The sequence below is a fragment of the Fusarium proliferatum genome, assembly GCF_900067095.1.
Source record: "Fusarium proliferatum ET1 genome assembly, contig: FPRO_scaffold003, whole genome shotgun sequence".
In the NCBI taxonomy this organism is placed as follows: Eukaryota; Fungi; Ascomycota; class Sordariomycetes; order Hypocreales; family Nectriaceae; genus Fusarium; species Fusarium proliferatum.
Window position 1 is genome coordinate 4231520 of NW_022194792.1, and position 17390 is coordinate 4248909.

The 17390-nt window shown below is 48.0% G+C and overlaps 6 protein-coding genes across 6 annotated transcripts; 3 read left to right on the forward strand and 3 right to left on the reverse strand.

The window, feature by feature from the left end:
• Positions 1-369: 369 nt before the first annotated feature.
• Positions 370-719, forward strand: FPRO_05601 (uncharacterized protein; the record flags this gene model as incomplete). Its single annotated transcript, XM_031229577.1, has 2 exons — positions 370-633; positions 696-719. The coding sequence occupies 2 exons, from the start codon at positions 370-372 to the stop codon at positions 717-719; spliced, it is 288 nt and encodes a 95-aa protein (XP_031079800.1).
• A 197-nt stretch (positions 720-916) lies between these two features.
• Positions 917-2867, reverse strand: FPRO_05600 (uncharacterized protein; the record flags this gene model as incomplete). The annotated part of the gene is made up of 2 exons (XM_031229578.1): positions 917-1416; positions 1475-2867. 2 exons carry the CDS (start codon positions 2865-2867, stop codon positions 917-919), a joined length of 1893 nt encoding a protein of 630 aa, XP_031079801.1.
• Positions 2868-3376: 509 nt separating this feature from the next.
• Positions 3377-6352, reverse strand: FPRO_05599 (uncharacterized protein; the record flags this gene model as incomplete). The annotated part of the gene is made up of 14 exons (XM_031229579.1): positions 3377-3466; positions 3521-3743; positions 3794-3995; positions 4048-4223; positions 4274-4622; positions 4667-4750; positions 4798-4850; positions 4905-4934; positions 4986-5017; positions 5068-5156; positions 5209-5623; positions 5676-5988; positions 6035-6049; positions 6102-6352. 14 exons carry the CDS (start codon positions 6350-6352, stop codon positions 3377-3379), a joined length of 2322 nt encoding a protein of 773 aa, XP_031079802.1.
• A 3859-nt stretch (positions 6353-10211) lies between these two features.
• On the forward strand, positions 10212-13346 carry FPRO_05598 (uncharacterized protein; the record flags this gene model as incomplete). Its single annotated transcript, XM_031229580.1, has 1 exon — positions 10212-13346. One exon carries the CDS (start codon positions 10212-10214, stop codon positions 13344-13346), a length of 3135 nt encoding a protein of 1044 aa, XP_031079803.1.
• Positions 13347-15830: 2484 nt separating this feature from the next.
• On the forward strand, positions 15831-16170 carry FPRO_05597 (uncharacterized protein; the record flags this gene model as incomplete). Its single annotated transcript, XM_031229581.1, has 3 exons — positions 15831-15914; positions 15966-16088; positions 16138-16170. 3 exons carry the CDS (start codon positions 15831-15833, stop codon positions 16168-16170), a joined length of 240 nt encoding a protein of 79 aa, XP_031079804.1.
• A 296-nt stretch (positions 16171-16466) lies between these two features.
• FPRO_05596 (uncharacterized protein) lies at positions 16467-16924 on the reverse strand (the record flags this gene model as incomplete). Its single annotated transcript, XM_031229582.1, has 2 exons — positions 16467-16740; positions 16797-16924. 2 exons carry the CDS (start codon positions 16922-16924, stop codon positions 16467-16469), a joined length of 402 nt encoding a protein of 133 aa, XP_031079805.1.
• Between the last annotated feature and the right edge of the window lie 466 nt (positions 16925-17390).

Here is a 17390-nt window from a genome sequence, read left to right on the forward strand (position 1 = left end):
TTCTTTTTTGGCCTCTACTCTGATTTCAATTGTCTAGATCTAATTTTTTTTTAATTATTATGTCTTTATCGAGGTAGGGAATGTCAATTAAGCCTTCCTTGCAATGCAGAATTCAAGCATATCCAGTTTTGTAAATTCCATCCTCCCTTGAGAAATCTCCAGCTTCTGTCAGGAATGCTATAGCCGTTATGACGCGACGCATTGTCAGTAAAAGCTGCAATGGGGTTTAGACATGTCTTGGAGTCTAGTACCTTAAGTTCTGGCCACGCCCTGCTTTTTTAAAGAAATGGCCGTCTTGCCAAGGACGCCATTTCTTAACTTTAACTCTCACAGGCTTTTCCCCCATTCGCTCAACCTTATTTCGATGCGATGAAACTAACGCTCATCGCCCTGATCTGTTCTGCAGTCTCAGTATCCGCCCATTATCTCCAGATCCTCGAAGAAACCAGCACCTGTCACAACCGAACCGATGCGCGAAGAGATGCACGCGCCGCGGGGTGCATGAATGTGAGCAACTACGATGTCAGCGGAACGTTATGCAATCCTTTCGGTTGCAATTGTGACTGGGGATGTATTGAAAGTGACGGGGTCTATGATACGTGGAGATCACACGTATGCCCCGATAGAGTAGGAGTAAGTTGGCCCCCAGATTGTCATTTCACTGCGAGGAGTTTTCTGACCTGGAATTACTACAGAGCGATGTTTGTGGCGATGCCTAATTTGGATTTTCCAGGAATGGAATGAAATGAGAGCACCCTGTGTTTGTGTCTTAGATGGAATGCTACTAGATACCGTTGAGGTATGTTGGCCACAGATCAAGATTGGCGTAAATTAAGCTTATTAAAAAGACTTGCCTAGGACTGGCATAAATTAAATACCCCAGTCCAAAATCCATCATTCGCATGGAGACTTGTACCTAAAATAAAACTTCTCCTCCCGACATGTTCCCGCCAGTCTTTGGAATCTTCAACAAACCAAGCCCCGCAAGATCCTGAGCCAGCCTCGGCACCAGCCCATCGCACCCTCTTGCCACCATAATATTGACGCTTACAGGCAAGCTCTCGTTGCGATTGGTGATATTACTGAAAGAAGATACTTCCCCAATCGGATACACACTATCCGGTGCTTCGCTAAAGATGGAAATCCTACTCAAGGACCATCCAAACGGAACACTTGGGGGGTCTAGATAGACATCGCGGCGGCTGAAGATCCCTGGGCCCTGGGTGTACAGCAGGATGCTCGAAGAGCATCGTTGGGAGTCTTTGTCTTTTGGAAGAACGTCGTGGTTGAACCAGTCCATGAAGATGGTTTTGTTACGGATGGCGTCGTCGAGGAGGGAGTCGGGCTGGCTTTCGCCCCATGCCCATCGCGCGCTGGGTGCTGGATCTATGTAGGGCGTACGGCCATCATGAGCGGCTGTGAAGGTTTGTGATCAGTCATGCGATACGGTTATCTCTTATACAGTTGCACATACCAGCGTAGTCTCTAAAGAACGGCTCTTTTACCAAAGCGACCTGTTGCTTGGTGATGAGAGCAGCATAGGTTACGTTCAGCAATTCCGTCAAGGGAGTGTTTCCAACGGACTTCGGTGCCGTTGAAGCCCAGTGTTGGCTGATATTATACTCAGTGACATTGGTGGCAAGGAAGTCAGCGAGATCGTTGGCAAATTGGTGCAGTATTGCGCCCTCCGGTGTATCGTTGGCCGGAAATCCCGCCGTGTAAACCGTCCGCGGGTACTTGACTCTCTCCCTTGAAAAGACCGTGTAGTTCTTCTTGTACATCGCTGCCTGTGCTTCTCCCCAGATCTCTGGATCGCGAGTGAGAAAACCAGCCGTGTCCATCTTGGGTGAAAGCGGCAACACATGGTCCAAACTGACGAGACCGTGAGTAGGTCTATTTCCAAAGACACCTGAAACTCCAGCAGGCCCTCGAATAGAGCCTCCAGTGTCACTCCCAACAGCAAGGTCAAGCCAAGGGTAAGATGCTATAGATGCTCCGGCGCCCGACGAGGACGAGGATGGACCTTGGTACCCGTCTCCGCGGGGGTTGAATGGCGCAAGGTACGAGACCCAATCCGCAGTTGGATTCTCCCCATTAGCAAACTGGGAGAGCTTCTGTGTCCCGACAATAACAGCTCCTGCATCGATCAGGTTCTGAATAGCTGGTGCTGTCTTATTCGCGGCGGGATAGAGATTATACCAAGCACGGTTACCGCGCGAGCTTTTTACACCTCTGAGGTCGTAAAGGTCTTTGACTCCCACGCGAATACCTGCCAAAGGCTTTTCCTTCGTACGAGTAAAGTACAAGCGCGAGGGGACTCCTATGGTGAGAGAACTGCTACCCGGAGCGTGCGCTGAAAGAGTCTGAAAGGTTCCGTGGGGGGACTGAATGAGAGATTCCAGAAAGCTACCGGAGAAGTCATCGTAGAGCCGATACACTTGATGTAGACTCCCTCTGGAAGGATCTAAGAAATAAGGTCCTGATGGAATTGCAGGAGCTTTGTGCCAGCAGGAAACGACCGTCTTAATGCCATCCTTGAATGTAGCCGTTGTTGATTTACAACCAGGCGATTTCAAAAGTACAACCAATTCAGTAAAGGCAGGTTGCCAGACGTCGTCCTTTTGTGCCCAGGTTTTAAAGACTTTAGCCAGATCATCTGGAGCGGTATCATTGCCAACGACAGTAATGGGCACAAATGACAAAGTGTCCGTAGCAATGGTGGCTGGAATGAGGCTTTTTGGTAATGTTTGTTGGAGCGATGGCGATAAGAAATAGTTTGTTCCGTTCAGGCTCAAGGATATACCATTGGGGCGGAGAAGCTCTGCCACCGCTGACACGGAAAGGCTCAGTAAGGCAATGAACCGCATGGTGAGCAACAAATTTCTCTAAAAGACCGCAAAGGGGTTGAAGAGGAATCTGTATAGTTGCGAAATGGAATTTTGATTCTTATAGGATAGATAGATTGTCGGCCAAATAAATGCCGTGAAACTAGGATGCTGATAGCTATTTTCATGGCGGGGATATCGGATCAACACTGCCGTTTGTTTCTATTACATAAGTTGGAGCGATGCTACTGTAGAACAGCAGATCTTGTCCTCATTGAGTATGTTTTTGATAAGGTTGCATCTTGGCATTGAACTAACTTCAATTGAGCGAATTAAAACAGATAAGAGGCCGATCCGGTCAGGCAAACTATCCATTGCTTCATCGTAGAGTGTGTCTTGAATTGGGTCTTATTGCAACTGGTTATGCGCTACATACAGTGTGGCTCTCGTCCACATGGAAGTACAGGTAACACCAAAGCCTCACCCCCAGCTGCTACCCACGAGTTTCCCTACAAGAAGCTGATTCTTGCACACCCAACTCTATCAAAAGCCTAAGCACGATCCGGCTTTGATCCATCGAAGGGATACTTCAGAACACTGATGCTGTTGGAGTAGCTCGACAGATCAGGGTTAAGTTGCGCCTAAAATAAACCATATTAGAACTGCGTCAGAAGAAAAGAAAACAAAGAACGTACCAGATCAACCGGGCACGTCGCCTCTTTAGCCCCATATCTCGTAATCTCAGGCTTGCTATCCGTGGTCTTGATGAGAACCTGCTGCGAGCTAGCCAGCGACGGATCACCGAGGAGATAGTTTAGCGGCTCAATCAACATGGATGAGTGCGCGGTGGAGAAGACTGTGTTGGGGAGATCGCCTGTATGAGGCATATGGTGCATTCCGAGGTTGAACCAAACGACACTGTACCCAGTCAACTTATGATTCGTTAGGTATGGGATAGGTGCACTTACATATCCTCTTGGTCGAGGGACTCGCCGTTGAAGTACTTGTCAAAGTCAACCTGCGGATCTTCGGGGGTGAGAGAGTTGTATGCCCCAGCCGCGTAGGTCTCGTTGTCCTTTTGGCGGGTAACGTAGAGATGATGGGTTGTATGGTGGGCTGCGTTCTTGGTGACGGAGGAGTCCTGAACGGTGAGGTACGCCACGCCAGATGCTACAAATGTCAGTGGCAAGATAAAGTTATTGAGGCCATGAGAGTAACTTACCTGGTACGATCCTGTATCCTGGGTTCTCACCGTAAGGGTTCTTCTCATCCTTGTTGACGACGGCATACATAGCCCCACCATTGGGCGACCAGTTGATCTTGCCATCATCTTCATTCTTGATGAAGCTCTTAACAGCCTTCATAGTGCTACGCGTCTCACCATCTGACCACTTATACCTAATTCAACGTCAGGAACCTGCACTTCTTTCAAATATGAGTAAACTTACTTCTCAACCGTAGGCTCAATAGCAACCTTCTGCAACGAATTCTTCTCGCCCAAGATATCGAAATCGGCCTTGAAGGTAATGACATGATCATGTAGAGACCCAGAAAGACTATCGTGGATCTTGAAGCCGTAGTCTTCGTTCTCAGCGTAGAACGCAGATGAGATGTATCCTGATGCCCGGACGTCGACTTCGATGGACCCGTCGAGGTGGAACTGGTAGGTGGTCATGTAGTCATAGTTTCCGATGGTGTAGATGGCACGGACATTGAAGGCGATGTTCTTAGTCACAGTGGTGTGGCCGGCCCAGGAGTGGCGTTGGATGGGGAAACCCTTATCGATCTCGAACATGCCTTGTTCTGTTAGCTTGTGCAGACGATGATAGGTGGTGACTTACAGAGGCCATCCTTCTGGGTAAAGGTAGTCTCGCCTGTAGTCGCTGTGACGTTGAGGTAGTGAGAGTATGAGGGGCAGTCGTAGCCTGGTCAAGTTAGCCATGAGTGGTTTCTTGAGTTAGTTGGGTCTTACCCTTGACGAGAGAGATCATGGTAGGTCCAAAGCCAGACATGCTGTCGAAGTAGCTGAGAGATAAACGTTAGGAAAGTGAGACGTTTCGAAGATGGGCCTTCACTTACCAGGTTCCAGATTGAACGGGATCAATGCCACTGTGCCGACGTCAGCGACGGTTTGTAAAGGGAGAATAATGGATAACTTACGCATAATGGGCAATAGCCTCATCAAGTCCAAGCTAAATCAGATTAATCAAAGCCGCATAAAGCTCAAGTTGAGAACACATACCTCATACATGATCCTCTTGCCCTTATATCGGATGTCGTAAAGTCTCAAACCATTATCTCGTGTAATGCTAACATAGAATGAAAAGTCCACTAACACAGTCCATTAGCAGGGCATCACGTACATCCCCAGGTATTAACTCACTCCACGAAACGTAGCTCTCCTCCTCATCAACAACAAACCTCTCCTTTCCAGACTGAACAGAAGCCGGTGGAGCCTCATCATCCAGGGGGAGAGCATCGCCATGCTTGTTAGTATGTGCCCAAGGCTGGTCCAGGTTGGCTCCCAGGGGTTTGAAATCAGGCTCGGCAATGACTTTGCGGAATGCATCGAGGTCTTTGTAGAACTCATTGTTGTACACCCAACCTGTCACTTTCCACTTGCTGGGATCACGACCTGTGATGTCTGTTCTCATATACAGACCTAGAGGGAGTAGGGAGATTGTGTCGTAGATGCTGGTGACAGGTGCATTGAAGCCCTGCCACATGATGACCTTGTCCTCTGTAACTGTGAGGGGAGCTGCGAAAGCAAGCGGGATCTGCAGTCCATCCGCGACGGTCTTTTCTCTGTTAGTCAAGCCAACATAGCATATTCGTAGCAAAAAGGCTTACTAGGTTCCAGAGCCGTTTCGTCACGTCCTCTGCGCTCTTCATGACCTCAAGATTGAAGTTGCCATAATCCTCAGCATCAGGATTGACGATTGGGATCTTACCATCACCACCCCTTGTGTTTGTGAAGGTGTACGGCATAACATACGAGGCGTTGGTGATAGGCAAAGGGCCAACCTTGAACTCTTGAACGTAGGCACTCTCAACTGCGCCAAACATAATTGCGGCTAGGGCATAACGCTCTGGGCTGCCGGTACTGTTGGAGAGGAAGGGGAGGACATCGGTCTTGTTGGGCATCATGAGCTCAACTGACATGCTGTATAGTCGTTAGTCTGATGCAGGGTGTCTAGTGCACGACTTACATCTTGTTGTCTCGGCTGTGATGAACTGTTAGATACTTTTCTTGAAGTACAAGATTTGAAAACATACCTTCCTGCAGTCTCTGCAGCAGTCAAGTTGAAGCCCGTCGCATTGCTATGCAGAAGAGCGAGGACATCCTTAGTCTCCTGGGTAGTCAGACTACCCCAGAAGTTCTTGTGAGGAGCACTCGCGGCAGTCTGGCTTAGAGAACAATCAGTTCCAGTGCCTTGTTTCCGACTCTCGAGTCTCCCAGTAGAGAAGGCTGCGCCGAGAGCCAAGTTCCCCAGAGAGGCTGAGACGAAGAAGTTTGAGAAACGCATCTTGTCAGCTGTATGTCTAGGTGGGAATAGACAAACGAGGATGGGTTGATTCTTTCATATTGAGGACATACATGGCGATATATATAGAGATATACAGTTCTACAGACTCAGGTCTTGACTCGCGTGATATGCCTATACCATGTCGGTGAGAATATCCCCACGCTGTTTATCGTGGAGATAACACATGAGCCGACTACCAGATCCCTCAAAAAAGCCCTTTCCAAGACCCTTGGCATTATCACGACCAAGTGTAGTCGCTTCATTCCTCTTCAGCTCGCAGAATGTTGACAAGGGTTATAGAAACTAATCCCCACGTTCTATATGATAGATGATAAGGTTCATGCTGACAGGGCTACAGTGCATATACCTCATATCTCTCCCATACTGCAAGCCACATCTTAAGCGAACGTTCGGGCTCACGGAGGTTGCAATCCGGTAGGCAAATGTTGCAATTGAGGACCAGATACAGACAAAGATAACCGATATATTCGGGCCACTCATGATTCACGCATCGGGAGTCTTATCTTCCGGATCGCTAGGCTAGTTTTTTAAGTTCAGCTGTGGGAAACAATGGCGTTTCAGGAGATGGAGAGGTGCATGTTGAATAAACGATACCACGTGGGACCGACCGGTACTGCGTGTAGTGGTCCGGCCGGACCTTTTGGTGGGTGGTGGTGAGGGATCGGAACGCGGAACTACTCGGAATGGAGGGCCAGCGATGATAATTACAGCGTTTGCAGCGTTGATTGGTCATTCTCGGTGAATCCTTGTCGAGAACACATATCTTATCGTGCTGATACTGGTAAAGCCCCTAATATGCCGTAGGTCTTAAGCTGTTATCTTAAGCTTGAATGGTTTATTCTCCTCCCGTAGCGAGCTTCGCTACCGAGAGTCTTCCGAACCCCACACAATTGATCGTCACTGCGGAGCATTGAGTATGCACGTCTACGCGCTCTGATTGGCTTCACCGTATTGAAGTCTGTTCCCATTCGCTGTAGGCAGAGTCAAACTCCACATGTCACCCTAGACCGGGACCGGGGAGATGGAACAACAGTGGAAGAGTTCATCAAACAATTTCATTCTGTGCATTTCTCCATAGATACAGTTACATCATAACAGAAACCCTTAAGCAAGCCACTTTTCTAACCGAGGGGCAGTCTCGATCATACAGCCAGTTGATGATCTAGAACAAAACAAGGTACCTGGATGTAACGGTCCTGCTCCGCAGCATCCATCCTCCCAAGGACACCTGTGTCATGACGGTCCCAGTATTGACATAAGAACGTACGATTGTGACAAACAGCAGAGTTCTCTTGGCATCTCTTTCTAAATATAGAAGAGGAATGAGACTGTAGCATGCTTCAATATAATGCGGAGATTGAGTAATAGCAACTACCTTGCTGCAGTTCACGACGGAAATGACCCGCGGCCACTGACTCGAGCAAACAGTGACATAACACAATTAAGTCCATCACTATCTCCGCGCGATCTCTCAACAGTGTTAGCAGTATAGAATATGCTACCCTACTTAGACCTAGCCAGTCCGGCAGCACCGGAGGAGCGATTATGCAGTCCCAATCTCGCTACGCGATAGAGCATTTGTCTCTCGTAATTGAATCAACACAGGCTAGATCATATCTCTTTACTATCAGTTCCTTATCACTTAACTCCTATCTAACTTGTTTCGATGTCAGCTTGTAGAGAAGAGCTATTGTGTGAGCGCTGATGAAGTATGCTTATCTGCTGAGAACCCAAGCTAGAGAGATAAGATTGAAGATCTTGGCCGGAAAGGCTGACTGTCAGCCGTTAAACTTTAGGAACGCCGCACTAAAGAGACGCGGGGTAACGTCGGAAACGGGAGGCAGACATCTGTTTCCGAATGGTGGTTCCGAATATATTTATCCATTATCTGCAGAAGAAGTGCAACAAAAAACAGTACGTGTATTAGATATTCATTTAGTATTTATCTTGAGAGTTTATTTCATTTAGTAGCAGTCTTAGGATGTAATAGAACTATAGAAATTTCTGCCTGGCTGAGAAGGTTCATTTTGTACCTAGGGTAGTTTTGAGATTTGTGCTCTAGGCATGATGCAGCTTGCTTTACAGATCAAAGTCGGCGATAAATTGAAAACTGTGGGTGCATTCCAGAGGTCAATACCGTCGTCTGAGATTTTGGGACATGGTGAATTCGTTAGGAGTCTGTTCACTCTTCACGATCCAAGCAAGAAAACATAGACACGCCGATCAAAGAGCCAATAAGCTCAAGCTCACTGGATGAGCTGAACAGGGAGCAACCATGATCCATCTATCAGATCCTGTCCTTGATCTTGGCATGCACGAATCTAGATCGCCGATATTCCGGGGATCGCATTGTTGTCTAGATGTGGAAATTGGACATCGGCATGAATGCTTATAGGGCTGATACTATCGGCAAACTGCAGCTCTAGCTTACACAAAGATGGCTTGCGGCCGTTGTGAGGATGATCAGCCACTCAGCTTTGCCTGACAGATCGAGTGTAAAAGTGACGCATGGACTCTGCTCTGCAAGGTCTGAGCGCTGAAGCTGACAGGCTGCTGCACTGTGATCGGTGTGATTGAGTTCATCATTGCATTGGCTACGACCAACAGCCATGCCCGGCCTAGGAGGAAGTGGAAATTGATACGGGCATCCCACAAAGGTACATAAACCATCAAAGACTTCCGCATGATCCAATTTCCACCTCCCATTCTACAAATTCTGTCAATGTAAAATGGCGCTCCCAGGTTCCAAAACTGATGGAAGTGGCGTCGTGGCGTCGCCGTGAATAGCGGCGGTTCTTTGATCCTCCTCAGCCCTAAACGCCTCATCAGCCTGTCACCTCAACGCTCAGGTATCGCGACGCCCTGTCCAAGCAAGGTTCCTGTTTCTATTCTAGTCTTATGTGGGGAAGAAATCATGTTTGTTTGTCAGTGCTTTCCAGCTGACTGTGGCCTCAACATGGAGATGGAGTGATAATTTCCCTTTGACCAATCACGGCTTACTTGGTCTGTTCCTGGATCGAGAGCTAGTGCAAGGCAAAGGAGAGGGAAGGTCCTGAGCCAACTGTTTCCAGCTCGGTTGATGGTGAAGCTCGATGCAATTCAGACTACGGCCCCCGGCTAAGGCCATGTATTAGTGTGTTGAGGTTGACACTAAGACGGTAAAAGACACGCAACTAGGCGGCAAACGACCCAATCACTTCAAAAGAACTGGTTCGTACGACACACACAAGAGAGAGAGGCAGACGTAGATAGGGCCAATCAAAGATTATGCTTATCCTAGGGTCCAAGATCCAAAGACAACAGCCAGAACCCATGCCATTCAGCCCCAATGGCCAGTCCAAGCTCAAGGATGCATCCCCCAATCTCGGATCTCGCTCATCTCCTCGATGACGGGCAGTTGGTACTCTAGAATAACAAAGAAATGCCGATCCAGACCTCGTCGTTCCACCCACTGCGGCAATTCAGCTTCGACAATTCCATGAGCTATCGATTGACTGACGCCTCCGGACCATGGGATCCTTCAGCTGATTTATTGGTGACGGGCCTAGACTTCGATAGCAATGAATACTGCAGTTGAAAGATGGGAACTCATTCTGTTTGGGAATAGCATCATGCAGCTTGTCACCAGATTGTTTTTGGCGTTCCGACTCAGCTCGGAGATGTCAAGCCTCCAATGAGTATCATCGTGGTGACTCTCTTTTCCCTCTCGCCGTAACTTCTATAAAAGCATAGAGGTCAATCCTGTAACTTCACTCAGATGCACCGGCACTCAAAGTCTAATTCTCACATCTCTTTTTTTGATCACTTGTAAATACAACGCCCGCCTGGCACTATCACAATGCTGTTCAAAGCTCTCACCCTCGCTTTCATCACCATCACTAGCGTCTCCGCTGCCCCTGATGGCACCCCTAACACCCTGAACAGGCGCACCTACACCCAATACTGCGGTGAAGCCACCTGGGTCCCACCCAAAGGCTCAACTCCCGGATACTGCAAATGTCCCAACGAAGGGCAGATCTACAAGCAGTACTCCTGCGATTGCCCTGACGCACAGACACTCAAGGATAGAAAGTGCGTTAACAAGTGCCCTGCTGATTCGAAGTACAAGCCTGGCAGCTACGGCAGCTGGTCTTGTGTCTGTGATGACGATGGAGCTAGTTGGTCTTCTTCCTCTGGACAGTGCAGCTGCAAGTCTGGAAAGGAGTCCGTCCAGGGGAAGTGCGTTGACAAATGTCCTGGGGGTACTACTCGACAGGGTGATGGTTCATGCAAGTGTCACGATCCCAAGAAGGAGGTCTTCAAAGGTTCTTGTGTCGACAAGTGCCCCCAGTACTCCACTCGTCAGGACAACGGTAGTTGCAAGTGTCAGGGTGACAAGGACTTGGTCAAGGGTGTTTGCGTCGACAAATGCCCTCAGTATTCTACGCGTCAGTCTGATGGCAGCTGCAAGTGCAATGATCCGAACAAGGAGATCAATAAGGGTTCTTGTGTCAACAAGTGCCCTAAGGATACTACACGCCAAACCGATGGGTCCTGCAAATGTGATGATGGCAATAAGGAGCTCGTCAAGGGGGTTTGCGTCACTACATGCCCTACCGGGTCAACACGTCAGAATGACGGCTCATGCAAATGCACGAACGACAAGGAAGAGATTGCCAAGGGAGCCTGCATACCTGTTTGCCCGAAGGATACGACTCGCCAGAATGATGAATCTTGCAAGTGCGATGACACTAGCAAAGAACTTATCAAGGGCTCATGCGTGCCTGTTTGCCCCAAAGATTCAACGCGTCAATCTGACGACACCTGCAAATGTACCGATGACAACCAAGAGATCGTGAAGGGATCTTGTGTCCCCGTCTGCCCCAAAGACTCAAAGCGACAAAGCGATGATACTTGCAAGTGTGATGATCAAGCCCAAGAAATCATCAAAGGAGCTTGTGTGCCTGTTTGCCCGAAGGACTCGACGCGTCAGAATGATGATAACTGCAAATGTGATGCAGACAACCAGGAAATCATCAAGGGCACTTGCGTTCCTGTCTGTCCGGCTGATTCTACTCGACAAAGCGATGATACGTGCAAGTGTAACGCCGATGATAAGGAAATCGTTAAGGGGGCTTGTGTCCCTATCTGTCCAAAGGATTCTTCAAGACAACAGGATGACACTTGCAAGTGTGATGCGGAGGATTCCGAGATAGTCAAGAATATCTGCGTCCCAGTTTGCCCCCAGGACTCAAAGAGGCAAGACAACGATACTTGCAAATGCGACGCAGAGGGTGAGGAGATCATCAAGAACACCTGTGTACCTGTTTGTCCCAAAGACTCCACCAGACAACAGGATGATACCTGCAAGTGCCATGAGGATAACTACGAGATCATCAAGAACGTCTGCACCCCTACCTGTCCCGATAAGTCGACCAGACAAGAGGATGGTACCTGCAAGTGCAACCATAACGGCTACGAGATTGTCAAAGGCACTTGCGTGCCTGAGTGTCCTGAGGATTCGGGCCGTCAAGACGATGGCAGTTGCAAATGCAGCGAAGATGGCTTTGAGATCGTGAAGGACACATGTACAGCTGATTGCCCCAGGGACTCGAAGCGCCAAGAGGATGGATCCTGTACTTGCGATACCAAGGACTATGAGATTGTCAAGGGTGTCTGTGTACCCAAGTGTCCAAAAGATTCAACCCGTCAGGAGGATGATACCTGCAAATGCGATGCCGGTGGCTTCGAGATAGTTAGCGGCGAGTGCAAGGAAGAATGTCCTAAAGACTCAGAACGACAGGAGGATAAGTCTTGCAAGTGTACTACTGATGGCTACGAGGTTGTCAGTGGGGAGTGCAAGCCTGAGTGTCCTGCAGGGTCTACTCGTCAGCAGGACAACACCTGTAAATGCGACACCGACGGTTACGAACTCGTTAAGGGAGAGTGTAAGCCTGAATGCCCCAAAGAGTCCACGCGTCAGGTAGACGGTACTTGCAATTGCACCGCAGCTAATAATGAGATCGTCAACAACGAGTGTAAGCCAGAGTGTCCCAAAGGCTCTACCCGCAACGACAAAGACATCTGCATCTGCGACGACAACCTCGCCGAGCTAGACACCAAAAACACTTGCACCTGCAAACCCGGCAACGAACCCGTCAAGGACAATTGCACCCCCAAATGCTCCGACGGTTCAACCCGCGACACCGAAGGCAACTGTATCTGCAGCAAGCCCAACACTGTCATATCCGATAAGAAATGCGTCTGCAAAGATGGCTACAAGCCCACCAAGAAAGGCTGCAAGAAAGACTGCGGCTCACACGCTTACGACAAAGACGATGTTTGTGTCTGCAAAAAGGCTGGTCAGATGTTGAACGCAGACAAGACCTGCACGTGTCCTACTGATACGCGCTGGAACGGCAAAATGTGCGCTTCGAATTGTGGCTCTGAAGCATGTTGGAGTAACCCCGCCAAAGGCTGCGTATGCAACAAGGACGGTATGGACTTTGACAGTGAGACGAAAACATGCTCTTGCCCTGATAAGCTAGTCTGGTCCGATGGACAATTCCATATCGACTGTGGGAGACTAGCTTCATGGCACAAGAAGTCCCAAACCTGCGTTTGTCCCAAAAAGGGCCAGACATTCAACCTCACTTCCCTCGGCTGCGGATGCACAGGTGGTAAGATCTGGAGTGGCAAGGAGTGCATCACCGACTGTGGCGACTACGCGTCGTATAACTCTCGTTCTGAGACGTGTGTTTGCGATAAGAAGGGTCAGATCTTTGATGCAGATGACAAAACGTGTGGATGTCCTGATGGAAAGGTTTGGTCGAAGAATCAGTGCACTGTTGACTGTGGAGATGCGGCGAGTTGGAATGGGTATGCGAAGAAGTGTGCTTGCGATAATGGGAATCTTGTCTGGGCGGATAAGAAGTGCACTTGTGGAACGGGACGAAAGATGGTGGGAAAGGGATGTGTTCGATCTAGGTTTTGAGTGGCTAGTTGGTGGTGATGAGTGGTGATCTGGTGAGAAATCTTGTTCTTACCTTTCTGTATTGTATTAATTCTACCTTGAATCTGTCTCTTAGTTGGAATCTATATTGTTCTGATTCGCGAACCAGTATTTGACTTTTTATCGAGCCAAATGAAATGTTAAAGCCACAGATAGTCAGAGTTGATTGGAAGATTCATAAACAGGCAGCATAGTGTGACCGCGAACCTTTGAAAGTATGAAAGACGGTATTGTGCTAGATCTGAATAAGTTCTTGTTATGCGCAAACCTGCATCGTGCAGAAACAAATTGAGAGTCTATGGTGGCTATCTGTGAGTTCCTTATGAAATTTACTCGCAGTCTTTTCCATTCATCTTGAGAGATCACTATTAACTTCGGACTTAGAAGTGAAAGGCGCACTGTTGTCCAATCAATCAAGAGTACAGTTGTAAGCATAAATTTAAATTCTAGACTGCCACTATTGTTTCTGAAGTTTAACTGTATTTGCCGTCGTGACAAGAAAGCTTACGGCGCATGCTACAATGAGACTACGATAACCCGTAATCACGAAAACCTAAAGCCAGAAAAGCATCAACCTGCAAAAGTCTCTCATCTCCAGAATGCACAGGTTATCTAGAAGTTGAAAGTCAAAATGATCTTTCCTCCCTATAAATAGCCACCTTCCCAGCTTTCTTCTCCTAAAATTCCTTTCCCTTAATTATCACTTCTAGGATTCCAGACTTATTTACTTCCAAGTCTTCTCACAAACTTCTCATTTATCTCCCAAGACCAAGTCATCAATCACCTCACAAATCGCCTCCCTCTCCCATCCTATCCAAAGCAAACGAGCTTTCTATCTCTCCTCCCCATCCATATCCCCCGCCAATATCTCCACCAACTCCAAAATGTCTGTCTCCCCCGAACAAAAGACCCGCCTCCTCGCCCGCCAGGTCCAGCGCTGGGACTGGCCGGCCCAACAGCAAGTTCATCAAGGGCCCCGACGTCAAGCTCGCTGCTGCTCTTGAGCCCGAGTTTGGCTTTTATAAGTCGGGCGACACAAAGACCACGCATGAGTCGTGGCCGTTTTACTGGCAGCTAAATGGCAAGGGGCGCCTCCTTGCGCGAGACTTGGAGTGGTTCAGGTATATGGGGTATAAGCTTCTCCACAATGGCAAGGTGGACGCCTCAGACTTGCCCAAGGCTTCTTACGAGGAGCCTCCCAAGCCGAACTGGGAAGAGTTGTACGGGCCTCCAGCCTCCCAGCACACCGAACTAGGGCGGGAGGCAATGGGGGCTGAGACAAAGAATGAGTCTTGGTCTCGTGTAAATGACAAGCCAAAGACACAAGTCACAGTCTTTGAGAGTAGAGGCCAATACAATCTGGAGTACCGGCCTTCCCAGAATTTGGGTGATGCGAGTGAACAGGGCGATCTCATCACATTGGCTACTGACTCTGCGCCCATCAACAAAGCCCTCTGCGACTTTGAACCCCTGTGTCTCCTATAAGCCAACACCAAAGACACAGGAGGAGTTGAGAGTGAGATGAAAAGGCTTTACGCTGCATGAAGAAGAGAAAAGGTTTTACTAGGAGTATATGGCATATTGGAGTTACCAGTTTGGCAAGAAAGAATGATAAGCACGTACATAATATAACTGCTGGGTTTATGACATAATACAGAGAGATAATGCATTGTTTGCCTTCTTGAATAAATGTGTCTGAACTTCAAAATACTCATCCCTAACTTTTGTCTCATTCATGCTACTTCTCTTCAGCTGAGACTTGCCTGTCTTGTCGTGAATTCCCTGATCCAGTGTACTGCATAAGCAAAAGTTCATTTCACATCGAATTAGCAAGTCATTCAGAAAGCAGAATTTTCCCCTTGCAGAAACACAAACCACATTCCAGTGAAAAAAACCAAGCATCTTACCTAAGAGGCTCAATGTCGGGTTGATCACCATCTCGGCCCGCTCGGCCACTAACGGCTTATTGAGGAGGTGGAGTGGGGCAGTGAAGTCACTCCACAATTTTTAAAGTTAAATCTATTATTATGTCAAAAGGGAAATACGGAGAAACACACTAATTCATAAATAACTGTTTTGAAGATAGGTCATAAGGAGAGAATTAGAGATTTATTAACTTTTCTAGATACTGTCTCGTCTTGAAGATCACTTCCGACTTGAGATGTGTAATTTAACTCTATGCCGCTTTTGTCTCAAATCCATATTTCACGGGTTGGTTGCACTGGAGACCAACCTCACATTAGTGGATCCTTAAACATCGAATGTTATGTTGCGGCGTGTGCTTTGATGAAAACTTTAAACATCACGTTGATTGACCGGATGGCATGTGAATACAAGAAACAAACTCTATATAAGACCTGTGCTTCCAGAGCATCTTGTTCACTGCTCCTTACCTTCACACTTCACTCACAATCTCATCTACTTCTAACAATCTACTTGCAACACTCTATCTACCATACCTTCAAAATGAAGTACTCCATCTCCCTCATCGCCCTTTTCGCTGCCGGCGCTCTCGCCATCCCTGCCGCTACCACTCCGAAATGCAAGGCTGTAAGCATTTACATCCTCAACATTGTTTCTTGATCTAACATCAATCCATAGGGTGAACAGTTCTTTGAATGCGGCACGGCCTGTCCCTTGACTTGCGATGCACCCGAGCCCCGACCGTGCACCAAGCAGTGCGTTCCTGGCTGTTTCTGCAAGGAAGGCACTATTCGAAGCCAGGTGAGTTCAAATCGTTTCGTTGACGACGGCCACTAATGCAACTTATTAGTCTGGATCTTGCGTTAGTCGCAACAAGTGCTGAGTGTATCATCGGCTTTGCTCTGCCTGTACCGATACAAAACAGGCCTATAAGTGGAAGAAGTCACTTGAGGCATCTTGAAAAGTTGGTTCTTTATGAAATGCTCTGTATTACAGGCACAAAGTATATCATATCTTAATAAACGTTTCTCTGCTTTAATCCCTTGTCGTGATTGAGCTGTGAATTCGCGATAAGGAGTACTTGGAACCTCTGCAGTACCAGCGATAGATTCACCAAGGAACTTAAGCCACACATGCCATCTCTACAGCATCTTCAAGACCCATCAAAAGTAATGCGATCTAAATTGCCTCCACTTCAGTCTGTCCCGTAAGCTTTCTCTTCCCATCAATCAGTTTGACCTCCCAGAGAATGACATTAGTCTTCTTGGTCTCGTCGCCCGTTTCCTTATGCTTGGTCCTCCATTTGCTCAAAACAGCCACAACGCCATTGCCCTTCTCGGGATCCTCCCATGTGAGAATCTCGGAGAATTCGTCTTGAATAGAAGTAGTTGAGCCACGGACGTAGAGGAGACCGGGTTTGAACTGATCATAGGTGTAAATGTTGTGATTGATCCTAGTGTGTCGTAGGTCAGATATATTGCCTCAAGGGTCATGAATGGGTTCTCTTACTTAGTGACTAGGCTTCGATCAACTTGTTCATCTATAGCCTTCAATGCGATCTCGTCGTTGGGTTGAATGAAGAGGGTGTCGTTGAGCTTGGTGATCCACTCAAACAGAGAGTCTTGTTGAGCTGACATTTTGGTTGACTAGATACTATATAATGAAGAATTGATAAGTAGATGAGAAGTGAATTGAGAAGCATCCAATGTTGAGAAAAGAAGTCCATTTTATACTTATAAATATGAGACTCTCGGTGCCGTGGATTCGCATCGGTCACCTTTCTCCGACTCCGCAGATCACTCCACGTCTTCACTCCGCGCGGTATGACGAGATCAGAACTCCTTGCCGCCTGCGTCAGGCACGTCCAGATTGCTAGTCACCGTGAAAATTAACCACAGCCTCGAAACTTTACGTTGATTGCAGATAGGCTCTCAGTGAACTTGAAGTGGAGTTGGCGCGGACATAGGTGGAGAGCTCTCGGAGTGGTCCTGTTGGCTACAGTCCGAGAAGCCCGAGTGGATTACCACCGGTACCCGAGCAAAGAGGAGAGTGTTTTTCAATGCTTTCTGCATAGTCAGAGCGGTTGGTAAAAGAGTGAGTGCA